This window comes from Anas platyrhynchos, chromosome 24 (assembly GCF_047663525.1).
Source record: "Anas platyrhynchos isolate ZD024472 breed Pekin duck chromosome 24, IASCAAS_PekinDuck_T2T, whole genome shotgun sequence".
NCBI classification, from domain to species: Eukaryota; Metazoa; Chordata; class Aves; order Anseriformes; family Anatidae; genus Anas; species Anas platyrhynchos.
The window spans coordinates 5,302,122-5,321,776 of NC_092610.1; the positions used below are offsets into that span (position 1 = coordinate 5,302,122).

At 44.3% G+C, this 19,655-nt stretch overlaps 1 protein-coding gene across 1 annotated transcript; it reads right to left on the reverse strand.

The window, feature by feature from the left end:
* Positions 1-653: 653 nt before the first annotated feature.
* MATN1 (matrilin 1) lies at positions 654-19,207 on the reverse strand. Its single transcript, XM_005015446.6, has 8 exons — positions 19,076-19,207; positions 15,732-16,078; positions 9,544-9,766; positions 6,898-7,023; positions 6,229-6,642; positions 4,170-4,322; positions 3,544-3,624; positions 654-2,017 (listed from the first exon to the last, which is right to left on the reverse strand). Exons 1-8 carry the CDS (start codon positions 19,161-19,163, stop codon positions 1,968-1,970), a joined length of 1,482 nt encoding a protein of 493 aa, XP_005015503.1. The 5' UTR covers positions 19,164-19,207; the 3' UTR covers positions 654-1,967.
* Positions 19,208-19,655: the final 448 nt, after the last annotated feature.

Here is a 19,655-nt window from a genome sequence, read left to right on the forward strand (position 1 = left end):
TTAAGATGGAAAGTGATTCTGCAAAACCCGGAAAAAGATTCCTCAGATGGAAGCAGAGGAGGCTCAGTTGCCCCGGGTGAGGTGTTTAGGTGTTAGTTGCATACATTTGAAGGAGTCATTATAATCTATAACGAGAAATAGGCTCCGGCACTGCTTTGTCTCACTAAGACATGCACATTTAGACAATCCTGAAAATTATGCCCTGTGGTGTCTATTTCTATTGAGAAACAAATGTAACATAAGAAGCTCAAGCTCAGAGGTCTAGATTTTATATGTGAATAATTAGACAATGGAAATCTTATCCCTGTAAGTACAGGAGTTGCTAGGGATTACTCTGGATCTACAGACTGTACACTATTTGACTGAGACAACTAGGTTTAGCTATCAAAAACTGACTGTAGTCTTTGAGATGCTGCTTGGGAATGTGTGGCCTTATTCCTCCAAGTCCAAGAGTATAATAATGGATTTTTGTTGTCAAAGATTTTTGTTTTGAGAGAACGGTCTCAGTATCTCTATGGATGTGCTTCTTCTCTAGCATTGAAATAAAAGGTTGTGGCTTGAGATGGAGGCTTTCCCACCCACTACCAAGCCTATGGAGAGGTGTTGTCAGGCAGTTACGTCAAACTTATGCAAAGAAATACGTCTAAAATCACTTTTAAAATTTTCAGCAAACTTTTAATATTTACTCAGAAAACATCTGCTATGGTTTCATTTCTGAACAGGCCAAGTTATTCTGAAAAGCTTTTCACATAGTCTCAAGTATAAATATTTTGATACAAAAAAAAATAAAAAATAAAACCCCCTCCAAACCCAACCCCTTGTGCTCACATTCAACAGTGCGCCATCGTGGCATGCATAGCCATGGCCTCTTCTCTCCTCTCCTAGCCAGACTGCAGCACTAGGAGACAGGCAGCATTAGATGCTTCTGGCCCACACCATTTTCTTTTTCTTTATTTTTTTCTTGTCAGCATTGGGAATCCAGGAAAGGCAGTCCAAAAGGTGTTGAGATGAACTTACTGGTTTTGAAGGTGCTTAACAGCGTGGGCTAAGGAAGGAGCTGTGAGCCTCTGGTCACCTCTGTGATGAGAGCACCCTTTCCATCAGCAGGCAGCAGCTTCAGCAACAGTTCCCTGTGTTTTAGGTGCTAATGATGCTTCGGAGCTTGGGTTTTGGATGTGGAGACCAGAGAGCTGAGGAGGAGCACATCTCCTGGGGCTGGTGTTAACAGGACTGCCTTTGATCTACAGAGCCATGGCCACTGGCTCATTGCACGTTATCTCAGGACTTCACCAGAACTGGCCTAGCTCGGACAGCTGCTAGTTCACTGAAACATTGTGAGGGCATTTGCTAGTTAGGAAAGCTGAGCTTTTGTACTTTCTGTATTTTACAGTAGCTATGGATAAACCCAACTAGCAGCAGCATCCTATCCTATCTTATCTGTAATGCACACTTAGAGATCATTACTATATTTCATCTACTTACAGACAAATGCTTCATGTTTACAATAACAAGACGATCAGCTGCTTGGATTGACTTTTTACACTCAGCATCTGAGTTGATTTTAAATCACTTTGACTTTTAAATTAAATTACCTCATGCATAGAAACAAAAGATGCAGAAGAACACAGCAAGGATTCACAGAACTCGTAGTCAAGTACCTTTAAACACACACACATATATATTAAGCTTTAAATCAAAAACAAATCTTCCCAGGTTTTTTATATATGCACTCTACATGATGCAATGAACATTAGCATGGTCTAGCTCTCTGTCACGCACAGTGCTCTGCCTGTTATACAATGTCTGCTCTACTGTTATACTTTTTCCCTTTTAAACAAATGCATGTAGACTAGACTCTTAAAAATACAAGCTGGCCATAGCACTGTGGCTGAGCTGCCCTCCATACAAAGGAAGGATTTCTAGTTTTGTTACACTCAGAAGGAGAGAAATAATACTCTTTTGGGATCTTAGATGATCTTGTTCTCCAGGGCTTCAATCCTTTTTGCCACAGCTTCCAGTAAGCAAGAGTTAAGGAGAAAAAATGACAGTGCACGTTGGAGATTGATTGCTCAAGGCTTATAGCACAGATACTGGAACTACCTGGCTGGGAGCAGGTAGCAGTGGAACGCCAAAAATCATCTCCCTAGCATTTCCCCAACTGTTCAGGTTGAACAGGTTTGTTTTTGTTTGTTTGTTTGTTTTTCAACTTTTACTGAAGGTAAAACATTCACACAAACACACATACTCACATGCACCTATATAAAACACTATAAAAGGAAGAGTAAAAAAATACAGGAATGGTTAGATTGTATTTTGAGAGGTTGACAGAGAATTCCTGACCTGGAGCATTATGGGTTGCATGAAGAGTGGAGCAGGGTGCTTTTCTTGGAGTTATACCATGTCGCAATTTTCTGCTCTTTTCACTAATTGCTTTTCGTGATGTGCCTGGGAGCGGCAACCCGCTGGGTGAGAACTGCTGATTTACTCTGACCTTTTGCATAATATAAGTCACAGATTTCACTCAATTTGACTTAAAGAGGAGAAAATATACTGTGTAACTGACATAACAAACCACAGAAATGTGTGTATAAATTAGAATATTGTTTTTAAGATGCTATGTAATGAAGCCTGTCCCTAACCCTGTTGTGAGTTGCTCCAATGTTTCACTAATTCCTTTTCTCATGAGAAGGCTGAATCTTACCCGCATCTCTTTTTCTTTTCCTTATTTCTCTTCCCACCACTTATTCCTGGTCTTTGTGCAATATGAAGGAACCCAGCATAACAGAATGCAATCCCACAGACTCAGTTCAGATGGGATCCTACCCGCCTCCCCAGAGGTGTTTGCAGTTATGTGGGAATTAGTCCCTCAGGATGGAGGCTTAGCCAACTAAGAAAAATTGGACCTATACAATGCAATTTGCCTGACTTTAGTGTCCCTAACAATACGGCAGAAGTGTTGTGCTGTAGATGACCCTCCTTCCCTCCAGTTCTGTGGAGAAATTCAGGCAGCCAACTCAGATGCTTGCATGGCAGCCATTTACCATCATAAAAAAGAATCCCATTCATGGAGTTTAATGACTTAGCAGCTGCATGCACGCACCAGTGTTCACAGTCCAGTGTTAGCCACTGCTGCTTTCAGCCCTCACATTCTGGCCTGCTTTGCAGGACCTGCAGCCCGCAGAGGCAGCAGCTTCATCCCATGCAGGAACCATGCTCCCATACTTCTCTCATTGGCATCATTTAAGCATCTTCCTAAAAACTGACCCAAGTCTTGGTGCCTGCAGTTCATTACTTCCCAGCAATGGGTTGGCATGTTCTGCTTTGGCTCTATTGGTTTCAGCCCATTCTTATGTCAGGCCAGAATCTTGCACTCTGGTGCAGGGACTCTTCCTGGTAGACACAGTCAGAACACAAGAGTTGCACTTCCCAGCTTTCTGACCACATATCTAAGTTGCTTTCCGCACGTGTAGGCTTTCCCCACTGATCACTGAAAGCCCAGCCCAACCCACTTTGTTCTGAACAAAGACAGCTTCCAAAGGATATATTTCCTTTGCAATGAATCGATGAGTTCTTCTACTTTTGTCTGGAACTTCACAATAGATTTACATTCACATGGATCTTCCTCTGTGGAACAGAGTATCAAGAAGATGTGTTAAGTGGAACAACAGTGAAAAAAATACTGAAATATAAAATAAAGCAAATCTTATATTCTCTATCACAAACATGAAAGAAATCAAAATGCCATTCCTTCTAACTATCTGACTGATCACTTCCGTCTTTAAGCCCAGTTGTCTAGAGACTCCCACATTTCATTGTTATATAGGGCAGGCTCAGTGCAAGAAGCCTTTCCTGGACTTCCAGTTTCCTGAAAACCCATTGAGTCTTAAAGCGTGCTCCCAGAATTTGAATCTGACCAAATGCAGGGCTCTTCCAATGAGGACAAGATGCCTGAGATTTGTGGGTGGCTGCGGTTCAGGCAACCACCCAAATATCAGATGTCTCATGACCTTTCTGAGTAATCTGCAAACTTGATACCCTGAGAATTGAGAGCTCTTTGTAACAATCATCTGAAGGGGACATTTTTGTCCTTTTGCTTCAGTCTTCTAGGCCTTGTTGCTCTCCAAATGCTGCGACTAATTCCTCCCCTCCCCCCAGTCCCCCACTCTCACCAATGCAGATCTTCATTTGCAGCTTTTTCCCGATGTTGCTGATGGTTCTGAAGTCAGCTGTGTAGAAGTAGTGCTCAGCTACTGGTTCTGAAGCGATTTCCCTCAGCTCATCCTCCACTGCGTTACCAACTCCCACAGCAAACATCCTAAATCCTGTGAGCAATAAGAACCAGTCAGCTGGGCAGCTGTGGAGCATCGTGCTGCTGTGGCACCAGTCCCCCATCAGCTTTACATCCTTGCCTTTCTTCTGCACCCCCAGCCTACTTGAAACTCCGCGGTTGTTAATTGGGAAACTAACTCCTTTACCCTCTACTTATTTCAGTAATAGACTTATTTCAGGTCACCCAAAGTTCCAAAATATTTTGCAGGCTAAATTTTACTAGAATTATCCAGATAATGACCACTATCACCACAAGAACAATGTTTTAGAGACACAAGAAAGGACAGATCATTATAACACCTTGACAGCATCATGCATCCAACTAATATGGAAGCAATGATACAGCAAAAGGAAACGGTGGAAGTTTTCATAATAGCCTCTAGCAATCATTATCAACCTATGTAGTGGCAAAGTTCTCTGTGCAACAGAGACCTGCGGGTTCAGTAAAATTGTACCTGGACGGCTTTCTAAAATTGCAACTCATATTTTCTATCACAAGCAACCCGTACTGTGAGTTAAGAACATGTGTCCAGGTACTGTGCTTCACTGCCAAGAGACTGATTGCCACCTCTGGTTTCAATCCAGTTTCTATTGAACTGAACTGCAGTTTTCCCCTTGACTTGAATGATAACGCTACTTAACACCTGTTTAGAAATTTTTCTCTACTTGTCCACGTTTAGGTCTAGACTTTGGTAATGTTTTCCCTTCCTCCCCTTTTTCCCTTGTCTTTCTGCCTCTGGTTGTGTCCATTTATTTCTCCCCTAAGTACAGTGCAAGGAACGTGTTTGGAATCTCGTTGTAAGCATCTTGTTATTTATCCCAGTGAAATCACTTAGTAGCAGCTGTTGGGGATGTCTGCGTGGGGAGAAGAGAAGAGGAAGAAACAAGGCCTGAAGTCTTGTTTCTATGCATGCAGTTTAGGAGGACCTTTTGTTTTATGAGAGCTGAACAACCACATAACCTGTCAACTTGTTTTGTAGACATCAGCTTTTCATAAGCTTGTACTTGACCTGCATTGGCTATGTGCTAGCCCTTAGTCACATCCAGTGGTTGAGACCAAACTTAAAAGGAAGTGAAGGATTTAACAGTTCATGAAGGTATTCACACGGGCTGCATCCATTTAACGGCGAGGCAGCAGACTGCGAACTTGTGCAGCAGGAGGTCAGCAAAGGGGCAGATCTCAGGTATGTTTGACAGTATTTAGACATTTAAATATATCCATATGTAGCCTTTGTACTCTTTTAATGTTCCATAAGAAACTAAAGAAAATTTCCTATTAACGTGTCTGGGTGTGTCTAGGATTTGGGCAGAGAGTCCACATTTTCTCCCTCATTACATGTTTCTGCTTTGTTTATTGTTTTATTGTTTCTTATTTTTCTTTTACAGGCCTTAAGGCTGATACAGCCAAACCACGCTTGGCCCTGCAACTCCTGTTATTCTCCATGTGGCTCTCTGCTGGTTGTCTTTGCCTCATTGTGAGTGCCACTGATGGTGGTTGAATTTGACTAATAACAGCATAGATCCTCAGCTTTCCCCTGAAGTTTCCTTTTTATTTGTGTGAGATGCTGCACCAATATGTATCCCATAACAAATGTATGAAACCCCATTCTGTCCAGCAAAGAGACATCCTGCAGACTTAGATCAAAGACACAGAGGAGCTGTGGGAGCACAAAACAGCTGCTGGCAAACCAAGGTTCATCTGAAACCCCAGCCAGAGCTGCTCCATGTTCTGTATGAGTGTGCATGGACAGCCAAGCACCATCTGGGAAAAGTTGCTCTATAGTATCCTGTTTCTATCCTAGGTAAGAGACACCTGGTAATGACTGATGCCTGGACTGATACTAGATGCAGCATTTGCTTGAAGGGAGAAACAAACCACTAAGAATTCAGTAGACCTACCTAAATCTTTGGCTTTCTTGGCAGCATCGGTGATATAGTCTTGTGACCGTCCATCGGTGAACACTATGCCCACCTTCGGGACCCCAGGCCTCGCGCCATTGGCAATGGAAAAGGAACTGTCAATGAGGTACTTCAGAGCCTGGCCTGTCATTGTTCCTTTCTCCATGTAGTCCATTTTCTTGACCGCTGCTTTGATGTCCTTCTTGTTCTTGAACTGTCCCAGAGGAAACTCCTGCCTGACAGAACTGGAGTATTGAACCAGGCCAACTTGGGCCTGTTTTTCTGACACCTCCAGCGACTCCACGATCTGGTTGATGAATTTCTTCACCAGCTCAAAGTTCTCAGGCCGTACACTCTTGGATCCATCGATCAGGAAAACAAGATCCAGGGCAGATCCTGACCCACCACTGCAAGCTGAAGCAAAATATGAGAGGAGGGAGAAAGGAGACAGCAACTGGGACTGCCTAATTATGTAGGAAAATATAAACCTAGTATCATTTTATTGCTCATGACATATGTTTGATCAATCAAAAATCACCAACAATTCACATTTGTGGTTTCCTTCCCTGATTTTTCTGAGCAGAACATGTGTGCCATGTCTCAATCTTATCCCTACCCCACGACCACAGATCACAGCTCAGCTCAGTGCAAATGAAAGTCATTACGTACCGCTGCAGGTCTTCCCATCATTGTTCAGTGTGAAACCCTCTTTACAAGCACACTTGTATGATCCTGGGGTGCTAATACAGATCTGCTCACAGTCGTGGTCTCCAGTGGCACACAGGTCTGACACCACTGCAAGAAAAGATGCAGATTAAAAACAGGGACCTTGCCAAGGCTTCTCAACCCAGAGCCAACACAGCCCATGAAGAAGGTATGATATTTATCCTATACGCTGAGTGATAACTAAACCCACCCTGCAGCAATACAAAGCAGCAGGAAGCCATTACTCTTGGATAATAATTGAGATATAAGAAGCAAGGAGAAATAGTGACAAGTCTCCTGACTCCAAGACACAGCCAGGACTAGAAATAGTCTCCACAACAAGGGCAAAAACCATCTGTCTGTTGGGCATATCATAATCTACTTCACTCTCCAAAGCTACGGGATGAGATTTGGTTTCCAAACTACCATCTGGGCTGGCCAGTACCCATTTTCCCAGCTACATAGTACAGTTATGATTAGTGAGTTCAGTGCCAGGTACAGCTGTCATTCCCGGATGGGCTTCATGTCCAAACATACTTGGAATTCACTTCAGAGCTACCTTCACACGTACAACTTTCAGACTCACTCTTTACAAATATTTCTGCCTGCTGATCTTAACCTGGAGCTGACTCCTATAAGATGCTGAGCAAACAGAAGCTGAGCTGCAGCAGTTTGAGCCAGCAGCACTCAGTGACTGACAGCACTGTCATGGCTACAGCAATGATGATGGAAAACAAATCTGAAGCTAAACAAATCTGGTTGTAGCAAATTTATTCACAAAGAGCATGGAAATCTGTGCAGAAAATGGAGCATTTTTGGTTTTATTGTAATAATAGGAGGTGGTGGGAAGTCTTTCAAAATCAAGGGGATTCTGCTCATTATTTCTATTTGTTTGTGTTCTGCTCTACATGTATTTTGTACTTTTGGCCTTCCCAGTTCATGCACCTGCATATTGTGCCATATAACGGTAGCTGATGTAATTAGGAATATTATTAGCTATGCAGTTGGCTATAACACTGGGCTCTCAGGTTGAGTTCCTTCAAGGCTACAGAGATCTTATCAGTCTAACTAGTAGCTGGATCATTAAAGGTCTCACTTTTTCTCATGTGTTTGTTGAGCATTATGGGGTAGCAGCTTGGCCAGTGCTGCACAGCTCCTCCTGCTTCCACTGCACACTGCTTCCACAAGCTGTGCTGTGCAATAGCAGGTGGTGTTTGGGTACATCTCCAAGGACAGTTTTGTGCAGCTGCTTGCATAGCATGATAACAACCCACTTGGCAGTTAATATGGTGCTGCTGTCTGTTAGTTGTAATAATCCTTAGCACAGTGCTTCCCTTGGATGCATCTCTGAGGGTTTTTACCATGGGGAGAACTTTGTCAGCTGCATGTTACAAATCTGAAAAGCGAGGCCCAGAAAGGATTTTTTTCTTCCTCTTTTTGAATGACACCAATGCCAGAACTTCAAAACAGATTTTCAGGCCTCCCTGTCTCTGGCTGACTCCTGACTCCAGGGCAGCCAACACAAACTCCCACGAATATTCATGGCCTGGATGCCACCTTCTTGAATATTGTCTCTGCTCCCCTTAGTATGTAGTATTTGTTCCCTTCTTTCATGAGCTTCTGCTGTGGTGACACCTCATTATAATACATGACTCACTTTATATTCAAAGTTTTCCTCCTTCCTACAGAGGACGAAGTTTTCCTCGACAAAAAGCTGCTCCCCCCATCATTTGTAGGCTGAAAGTTGAATCATGAAATTTTACACCTCTTGAAGAAATCAGTCTCAGAGAGTTTTACAGGTCCATCTGTGTGTACGTGTTTGCAATACTTTGCCGTAGGCACTGTGGTGTATTGCACCTTTCAAAAAAGTGTTGCCACACGTCTGTGCTTTGGCAGGATGGGCGTGTGAAGCCCCCAGGCCGCTCTTGCTGACACAAAACGGGTATTTATAGACCACCTCCTACAGCTTCTGGGTACGTTTGAAAGCAATAAAGCTCTCTCATTCCATTCACTGGTTCGTGTAGGCGTGAATATGTGTTTGTAGGATAGTCAGGCTCTTTTTATACACTATGCAGATAGGTGTTAGGTACTGTACCAACCAGGAGAGTTTCCTGTTGCACAGGGCTTGCAGAAATAACAGCACAGTCAGGCAAAGGTGGCTCAGCCTCCAGCAAGCAAGTGAAACCAGCCCTTGTTTAACAGGGAATTCAGAAGATGCTGGCAGGGGAAATTACCAGCCAGATCGTCAGCACTGCCCAGATAGGCTTAAACATAAGGGCAACGATTTTAGCTATTTAAAGCTCCTGTTTTTGAGGCTCTTTTTCTCTGCCTCAAGTAGTAGATGGGTCCTGTGTACAAACTCTTGGGTGCAAATGAAGTCTGGAGACTTCTGTAAACAAAACCTGAAATTCCCTAAACAAAACCTCAGACTCTTGAAAAGCAACTTCAGAGAGCACCTCTCTGCTATACTGATTTGTTCTGCAGACCCGAGTCCTTGGAAAAAGGAAACAGATGGGTGAAGGATGATCACATGTGACATTTCTGTGAAAAGCTTGCTGGCAGCCACTTGCACTTTTGGCTAGGAACCCAGGGGTTGTGGCAAGGACTTACCACAGAAAGCTTCTTGAAACTTGTGGGTCAGCTTCTCTATAACACTGTAGCTCTCCACGTAGTCCACGTGGTCATCCAGGGGCTCGCTAGCAATTTGCCGCAGGGTGTGCATGTCCACCCGGCCAACCCCGATGGCAAAGATCTCGATGCCAGCTGCTCTGGCCCTTGCTGACACATCCTGCACTCCATCCTGGGGACGTCCGTCGGTCACAACAATCGCCACCTGCACAGAGAGGGGCAGAGAGCAGGGGTGTGTGTGAAACGGGCTCAGTATCACTACTGCGCGTGGAACAGCCTGGAGTAGTAAAGAAGGGTTCACATTTCTAAAATTAAAGAAAAAAGGAAATGGCACCTCCTCCCCCTCTTCCTGTTCTTCCTGAGATCACACAAGCCATTCTTTTCATGTGCAGTTTGTTTCTTCCTGAGCTGGAAAGGTTAAACTGCCATGGACCTGACTGTTTTAATTAAGGGACATATGGTGCATCTCGGCCTTAAGGAAACCAAAGTAAAGGTTACATTCTTCATAAGCAAACTAATGCTCAAGCCAAACTATTTTCATGAACCCCCAGCTGACACTAAGGGCACCTCTGGGATTTTTGTAGCATCTTTGTCCATCTAAGAATCTCAGGAGTATGGTAAACTAAGGAGGTTAAGGCTTTTCCCCATTTTATAGATGGAGAAATTGAAGCAGAAAGAGAGGAAGTGATCTGTGTAAGGTCACACCATGTGTCGGTGCCAGGCATGATTTCTGATTTCCCATTCCACCACAAAGAGCAGTGGTGAAATCCTACCCCTACTAACATCAGCATTAAAATGACAGCTGATGTAAGTGAGAACTGGATGTCACCACGGATGGTGACACCCTAAACCAGTGCAAAGCCTCCAAGAGCCCTGCTCCTGTTGCTAGATTGCCTGTTTTCCTTTTTATTCTTCTTATGATAAGTGACATTGTCACAAAACCTTCAGTTCCATTCTTTGGCAATTCATCTGCTCCTGCCACTTTTCCTTACAATTGTTTTATTGTGACACCGCTGTCAAGTCCCAAGCAACTAATTGGGATGTAATGCAGTATGGAGAAACATAATGAGCAGTAAAAAAAAAAAAAAAAAAGAGAGAGAGAGAGGGAGAGAGAAAGAGAAACAGAGAGGAGTCTGTCTAGCAGCACCAATGGCTTTGAGTGAGCCATCGTCAGGTCACCAAGGTGGTATTTGCTGTTGTCCTCTAGGCCATATATGGTCTCCATCTTTCTGAAGATGAAATCAGGAGACCCACTGGCTGCTCAGCTGGGACAGCACGGCGACGGCTGTTTTGCGCCCTTGGGAGGGAGAAGAGTCAGCTTGGTAAGGTCAGGAGTGGGGTTCCTGTTCCCACGGGGCCCTGGCCATGCTGCTGAAGTGGTTCCTTCCCCTCTGCCCATCTGCAGAGTGATGACTAAGTGCTGCACTCATCTGCCCCAGTGCATTTGCAATGATAAAATAACCTGCTGCCCTGTCCAGAACTTTCCTTCTGTACAAAAGATGGGAGAAGCTGGGAAAATGCAGAACTTTCAGTCTGGTGAAGGGCTGCAAGCTCAGGTTTATCTGCTCTTCATAAGGGCCACAGGATTAAAAGATTATGGACATGAGGATTCAGCAACTAGATGCTTCTAAGAGAGTAAGTAAAATACATGGAACTATTTCTCTTTTGCTCATGACCGAAATAAGAAAAGAGTCACCTGTGGCAGCTGTCAGTGCTTGTTCAGGGGAATGAACGTGGCAAACAGACTGACCAAGAGGAGCACCGGGCTGTTTCAGGAGCAGCAGCCATGCAGTCGTGCTTTCTGCCAGGAGAGAGAGCCCTTGGCTCAGCAGCGGGCTGAGCAGCTCTGAGATGGAGCTGCCAGTCAGAGCTTAGCAAAAGCCTGTCAGAAACAAGATGTACCACCAAGTCACATCTGCGAGGAGCTCTGCCCTGTGAACAGGTCTCGGTCAGCAGCTGCGTATTTTTCTTGCAGTGTTTGTCACAGGACAGAGGTGTTCCGTGTCTTCCTGGCATTTCCCTGTCTAAGCAAAGTGATTCTCCAAGTTTAATCAGTCCCTGAGTTTCTTCACATCAGGGTGGCATCTCCACATAGGCCAGAGGCCCAGGCACAACCCAGGAGATGTCTGGTAGCAGCATCCACATCTGGATCTGATGGGAAAGATTTTCGCAATGGATCTGTGTGAAAATCTACTACAGTGCAGTCAATATTCATGCTGCTTTCTGACCTGATGTTGGAATTTGGAGAGAACAGAATTTGGACACAAAAAGAGTCTGGCATTGGGAATTCAGCAGCAAGCCCATGGCTAAAGTAACTGTAACAGGAGTCAGACCCAGCACTGGCCAGCCAGGGAAACTTTCTGGGACTGTGGACAGAACCAGGTGCTTACAGAAAGAGTGTGAGAAATAGAAACAAATTTAAAGTGAATTTGCTATTGTATAAATTTACACATATATCTTGATAATCAGGAAATCCTTATTTTTCCCAGGATTCCCCCTCTAGACTTTTGCCCTTTCTGCCAGCCTGAAGCAAAGAGTTCCAGCATGAAAAAAAAAAAAAAATTACATCCTTTTATTTTAAACCTACCTCCAAATGATTTTCAGTCACAGGATCTCTGTAATTCTCTGTGTTATGACCTTGTCTCATTTAAAAAAAAATGGAAGTCCTGATATGTGCCTTGCTTGGAAAAGAGCACGACGGGTCAGAAGCAAGGAGCAACCACCACGCCTGCAGAGGCTGCCTCTGCTCTGCAGCAGAGGTTGTGCTGGGCTCAGCTGATGGCCGTGTGGGAAGAATTAAGAAAGGGTGAAATCTCTTTGCTGTTCCAAATAACTCAACAGGATCTCCAGATTTTCCCTAGGGAAACTCAGAAACGTTTACTTTTGAGGTCAAATCTCTACTCATTTTAACACCACCTTTCTTTGTTTGCTGTGAATTCCTTACTTTCTGGATCCAGAATCTCTGTCTTGTGTTACTTCTCTCATATAGAAATCCCCTATGTTCTCATGACACAATTTATTCTCGGTTAACTAAGACACTAGAGTATTCACAGGCATCCCTAGATATTCATATTTTAGGGCAGCCATGTGTAGGCAATCCAGCAGCTAATGAGGGAGCTATGTCTCATTGCGCAGCGTATTACATGCGTGTTGTAACAGCAGTGAAAGGGGAATTGGGAAGAAAGCTGAATAAGCCCCTGATTTTCTCATCAGTCTGACAACCTATTTGTTGTTCTTCCTAAAGAAAGATAAAAGTAATTGGGCACCCCTGTAGTTTTGATAGAGGTATAAAGAGAGTTTACTTTGAGCTCTTGCAGAAACAAATAGTGTTTTTCCCCATCCTGCGGTGACATTTGCAGCACAGAGCACAGCAAGACCAAATGATCTTGTGATGCTTTGGCCAGTCCCATGTGGTTAAAAATCCTAGTGCCAATTTTCACAAGGTCTTGCTGGATATCTGCCGTGTGAAGGAGCAAGGACTGTGCCCAGCGTTTCTGGAAGCTTCCCCTTCTTAAATTACTGCATGGTCTATTCATCATCCCAGCAGATGATGGTGACATCCTGAAAAGAAGAAGGTCACAGAAGGGAAAGAGTTTGCTGGACTTACTTTGTCTTGCTTTGTGCACCTTGGTCTGGAAGTACTGACCAAGAATTAATGGAGTGAGATAAAAAATAAGCTTTAAGTAAATGGCCTTTTTGTCTGTCAATATTCAACAACTGAAATGTTTCAGTGGTCTGGCATTCAAACTGTTGGGATTTTTTGTGTGGAAGGCAAAATGTTTTCCTTATTCTTGTTTAGCTGCTTTTTTTTTTTTTTTTTTTTTTTTTTTTTTTTTTTTTTTTTTTTTTTTTTTTTTTTTTTTTTAAATTTCAATCACATTAAGAATTTCTGAAAAGCAGGAATAGAAACTATCACCCAGATAGTTTTATTGTTGTTGTTTTGGTTCAGTTGCCTGGTTTTGTGCTAAGCGATACCCAGAAAAGAAGAACATTTCCCATAATATTTATCTTCTGGACAGAAAGTCACCGTTTGTATGTGGCTATGGATGATCCTGCTTAGAGGAGACCTGCAGCCCCCCTCTGCTCACATTTCCCCAGCACAGGGTGCTCTGGCCAAGCTGGGCTCTTGGTGAGGTGGCAAAAGAGCTCTGCTGGGGAGCTGCCACCTTCCCTTCATTTCTCCTGGAATAGTTTCACTGGAGGAAACGTCTCTTGCATGCAAGATCTGGAACAATTCTTCAGTGAAGTGGTTCGTGGAGAAACTGGGCAGCCCCGAGCTCACTGAGAAGTGGGTCTCCCCCAAATCCTGTGAGTGGTGGGAGTGGGCAACGTCTACCACTGCTGCCTTGCCTGGTGGCTGGTGGCATGTTTGCTGCTGCTGGGGCAGTGGGGAAATGCAAAACACAGCTTGGCAGCTGCAGGAAGTTGTTTGTACCACCAGAAAACAGCAGGCTTGAGTGAAAGTCTGATTCCACACTTGATTTCTTTGAAGTAGTTGAATGAGAACAATTAGTCTCGCACCTAAAGGATTTTAAAGCTCTTTACTAAAAATTAATGACAATAGAATATTAATAATGCCTTGCCATATTGCAGTGCTTTCTTTCAGTGAACCTCAAAGCACTTGACAAGCAAAAAACATTACTCCTTTTGAATAAAAAGCCATCAGGCCCCTGAGCTGCCCTGTGAGAGCTGGGTTATTAGATTTTGACTCCTAAGCTCCAGGAGTGATGTGATTGTGATGGCTGGTCAGATGAGTTTTGCTGAAGCTGATTGCCAGTGAAACTTAGGGAAAGTTTCTCGGAGTGTAATTTTCTTGGGCTATCACTCTTGGTTTTCTTCCTATTGTGTGAAGCCAGATTTAGACTAAAATACAGATAATTTCCCCACAATGCAAAGACAATATGAGGATGGATTCATTCACATATGCAAGTTGCCTGTGGTTGAACAGGGTGAAGGAGCACACAAGAAAATTAATTAGATCATCTTTTGGGGAGATGGTCTCATTTTTCAGGGGTGTCTTGTGAATTCCAGTCCAGTAAAGCTTTCAGGATGCTGCTTTTTGCAGATGACAGATCATTATAGGTGCCTGTTTTACACTTTTCAGTATTATTTTTGACTTGCCATCCCTGGGCATCTTTCCATGTACTGCTCTGCCTTCACTAGAGCATTACCAGCAATAAGGGAAATGGAAAGCGTCCGACGTTCCAAAAATGTAATCAGGAGAAAAATCCCAAGCTTCCTCACTCCAAAAGCTGGGCTGTTGTCCAGCTGGTGGAAAGCTCTCTCTGCTTGCTAAAGCCTTTGCTTATTTTTCTGGTCTGGTCTTATAGCAGAGAGCCAGCGGACCTGGCACAGGACAAAAAGGCCTAGGAGGTTCATTTATGATGTTTAGATAAAACATATATCGCAAATTATATGCATTTTCCACCTGCTCAGAAGAGAGTTTTCCTGATGACTGTCACTGGGCTGAGGTCTGGTTGCCTTCAGGGCCAAATCTGGAGGGGTGAGTGAGGTATCTGGGGAGTATTTTTTTTAAAGGGTGAGTTTCCTGAGCAGGGAAACTGGGTCAGGAGCAGTGATGGAACCACGTGTGGAATTAATCTGATTTTATACCACAGCCTTAAAAGCTAAATAGTCATTAAAGCCAGTGTACAAGAAGGAAATACCCAGAAAGGAAAACATGGTCATTAGCCAGCCTATGAGTAACTGTGAGAGCAGTGGAGGATACAGAAACAGCACTTTGCTTTATATATGCAACTGAAAGGGCCCATTTCAAAGGAAACTTTCAGAAGGTTGTCTCACTTTTCACTATGGTGGATTCTGAAGCATTTTTATTACAGTGCACTGGGGAAGATGACAAATAATCATCAAATACATTCAGGCTTAGGAAACCTGGCTGAAACAAGCATCTCACGGTGGCATGTTTTGGAAGCTGGGAGCCATGTCCCACAGCACAGACTCTCCAGCCAGGGAGGAGAGCTGGTGAAACTGGATTAAATTTACCCCAGCAACTTCTGTCCAACTCTTCGCCCCATGCAATCAAAGCATTTAACATCTCAAGGATGTCTCAGTATCGTCCCACACAAACAGAATCACCTTTCCTCCTCTCCAATTTTTCCAACCATACCCCCTGAAAGAGGGAGCTCCCAAGCAAGGGATAGCCTCCTTACCTTATTAATATTGGGAGACCTCAGCCTGGCCCCTTCTGAGTCACTAAAAGCCCGGCTGATGGCAAACTGGATGGCCAGGCCAGTCATAGTCCCAGTGGATAGCGGCTCTATCCTCCGGACCGCCTGCAGGAGCCCAGCTTTGGTTTGGTGTGTCTTGAGGGAGAACTCGTTCTTGACAGCACTGGCATAATTGATCACACCCACCCGGGTGGAGTTGGGGCCCACATCCAGTCCCTCAATCACCCGGGACATGAAGACTTTGACTTTCTCAAACTCCTGTGGGCGCACGCTTCGAGAGCTGTCGATGACAAACACCAGGTCGGTGGGCTTGGTTCGACACAGGGTGCCTGGAAACAAAAAGGAGGAAGACAAAAAATAAAAGAAAAAGAAGAGAAAAATATACAAGGAGGAAAAAAAAAAATAAAAAAAAAATCTTACAGCTGAGGACCTGCAAGCTGCAATCTTTTCTTTCTCTTTCTTAGAGAGGCCCACAGAGACCAGTTTAACCTCATGTTTCTAAATGTTCTTTTCCCTTTCATAGAAAAATGTCTGGAAGAACAACACATTTACCGGTTGACAACATGTACTTCTACAGCAGTGAGCTGATGAGATACCAGCTCTGCGCTTGTGGGAGCAGGTTGCCCACTTGTAACACCAGGCTGCTGCTAATGTCGACACGAAACTTAATTCACTCACAGCAGCACGGAGGGAGGAGGAAAGCTGTGAGCTGGAGCCCGTTATATGCACTTCTGTATCAAAGGAAGTCTCAAAAGAAGTTACTGCGTTTTGGACATGTAAAACCAAGCCACAAGGACATTAATTAATGAGCTTGTGCCTTTGTCATGCTTGACCAGAAGCAGGCATTACACTTGGCAGTTCAGTTTCAGTTGTGAAGCAAGAGCCCCAGATTAACTAATGAACATAACACAACCCAGTCGCATGTTTTTCAGCTAGTGTCACTAATAATGAAATTCTGTAACACAGCAAAGACCAGCACTTTTTTTTTTTTTTTCTTTGAGCTGTTGAGGGAGAACACAACAGATATGTAGAACCATGCCATTGATAGATAATTTCTGCAAGATCATAGTAAGGCATGAGTATCCACTGTAAAAAATAAATGGATAAACAGGAAACATTAGCAATGCAAACAGCTGACTAATATTTTTCTTTTTTAATTTCTAATTTTCATTCTTTTCTTTCCATATTAATGTTAAGCTGTAGCAATGCATAAAAAGGGCTGATATTTTTTATGAATTTCTGAATGAATTGCCCCATTTTCCCCACCAGACCTATAACATTCTGATATTATTATTATTTTTTCCTATCGTTTAGCCTGTCTCTGAGGGATATCAAGTGCTCTGCTAATATTTGATTTCCATAGAGAGAGATGATATAGGTTATATCATAAAGGAGGTTTCTGTGTAAATTTTTAAATGTGAGCTTTTGGGCCAACAAATCTGTTCCAAATTATGGCATAAATATTATAGCTGGTCCTCAGTGTGAAATCTAATGTGGCTTTCAGTCTTTCAGACACATGAAAATAAATACCCAGTGATATATCCATAAAGAATATAATCAGGTTAGTTTCCTGAGAGACACTAATGCTGAATCTGCTTCTGGCTCCCAGAAAAGGTCCCTCAAAATGATGCTGTGTGTAGAAGAGAAGCAGGCAGCGGTTACTTCCTCAGATGCTCTAGTTTCAACTAAAATGCAGTTGAACCTTTTCCTATATGGGGGACTTTTGATTTGACATAATAATTCATTGCAGAGGAAGGAAAAACTCAGTTGGCAGTCCATTTTCTACAGTATTGCAAATCCCCCTACCAGGGGTAGGTTATGCCCATTTTACAGGAGATAAATGAAGATACAGAGAAAAGCTCAAGGTCTTGCAATCAGCTCCTCCAGAAATAAAGTACATATTCCCCTTTGCCACTGTAGCTAATGCATCACATTCATTTTTAGGGATAAACCAAGGAACAAAAGTTATTTTTTCCCTTAGGAACAATTGGATCCTATAGAAGTTTTGAAGTATATTTTCTTTTTGCATAGGAGCTCTGCGATTTTGCTCTAAATAACTTTTTTTTTTTTTTTTTTTTTTTTTTTTTTTTTTTTTAATGGGAGTGAAGTATATTTCAGGGAAATGAAGAGAAAAAAAGTTATAAGGCATCAGGAGCTTTGGGATTTCAGCCTGTCTGGTCGCAGCTGCTGTGCACATCTGGCTCTGCAGGACAGGCCTGCGTTATCTCCAGCAGGTGACAGTCAGGCACACTTGTTCCGAGTGACATCTTGACTCAACATTGTTTATTTTAAAGTAGAATTAAACCAGAAGTAAAATCCTCCACTAGTATTAAAAACGTCCACCCTTGAAGTTATTCAGGAATAGCTGAACTTCATGAACTGATTTAGCAGAAAATCTCTCTTAGGGCACCTTTCCCGTATTGATTAAGAGAACAAGACTCTTGCCTAGTAATTCAGAATGAAAAGATGTTTATTTTAGAAATAGTGATGGCTCACAGTAGGGCTGGGCTGAATGGCTGCTCTGTTCGGTTTTCTGACTTCAGTAGTGCTTAGTGGTTCCACAGCAAAGATAACTTTCCCTTTCCAAGTTAGTAAGAAAAATCTGGTCAGTATATCAGAAAATTCCCCTTCATAAGCCACAGCCTGCCCCTGGAAGAGAAGTTTTCTCGGTACCAGGCCACCAGCCCTTCCCTTCTGAGTCTAGCACTTGCTGACACGAATTGCAAGCAAGGATTTAGAGACACTGGAGCTGCACCCTGCAACCTCAAAGAGCCAGTGGCTCCTCTCCCACCTGGCTGCTTTACACCCCTCTTGAAATACAAACAGAGCTGGGTTTTGCTCAAGGATGGCTGAAGTAAAACCTAGGGAAGGCCCGGCCTCAGGAACCTGGCCCAGACCTTCCTGCTCGGTGAGGTTAACCAGAGCTGGAGGGTCTGGCCAAATCCTCCACAAGCTCCCAGCCAAGCCAGCCCTCTGCAGAGCTGTGCCGAGGAGGAGACATTTCGGAGGCACAGGGAAGCTTCCTCCAGCCCAAAGCAGCGAGCCCCAAAGCTGCTGCCATGCCACAGCTAGGGCTGACCTGATGCCACCTCTGCACAGCATCCTGCTTCTACTCTAAAGCAATGACCGGAGGCAGAAGAAAATGCATCTGCAGGTTTACTGCCTTGGGAAAACACCAGAGAAAGCTCCTCTGCTTCCTGGAATGATGTTGGGTATTGCTTCATCCTTCTCCTTGCCAACAAACCCATCCCAACCCTAGGCAGCTGGTGACCAGCAGCTGGGGACAGACCCCCAGCTCCCCCAGGAGCTGCTCAGCTCCCACTTACCTCTGGGCTGTGGAGGTGCCCCCCAAACTCCATAGCTCTGGAGGAGAAGCAGCAAAGAGAGCAGCACGGTGGAGAAAATCCTGTCCATGGCTGCGGAGGAGCTGGAGGCTGGATGCGGAGTGGCAAGCAGGAGCCTTGGCCCGGAGGTATTAACCTGCCCTTCCTCGGGGAGGCATGGGGCCAGCCCCTGACACGTGTGAAGTGCCGGGGGGGGCACAAGGGGCAAGCGAGAAGGACTGGGAGAAAATATTGCACGAAGGTGGGGAGGAGGTGGACGTCCAGCCCTGCCGGCCCCCAGCCCCTCCACAATGGCTCCATTGCTCGGCGAAGGGGATGGGAGGCTATAAAGGGACCCGCAGCGGCACGGTATGTGGGGAATCTGGGACCGTAACAGTGGGACCAGTGAAACCAGCCCTGGGGAACTGGGCTTAGCCTGTCAATCACCAGCTCCCGTCTGCGTTTGCTGGGCTTTGCCACTGTAAGCAAACGCCCTGCGGTGTGTCAGGCTCGTGTCCTTCCTGCGGCAGAGCCCGGGGAGGGGGCGGCGGAGGGAAGGGGGATGCACAAATCATCGCCCAGT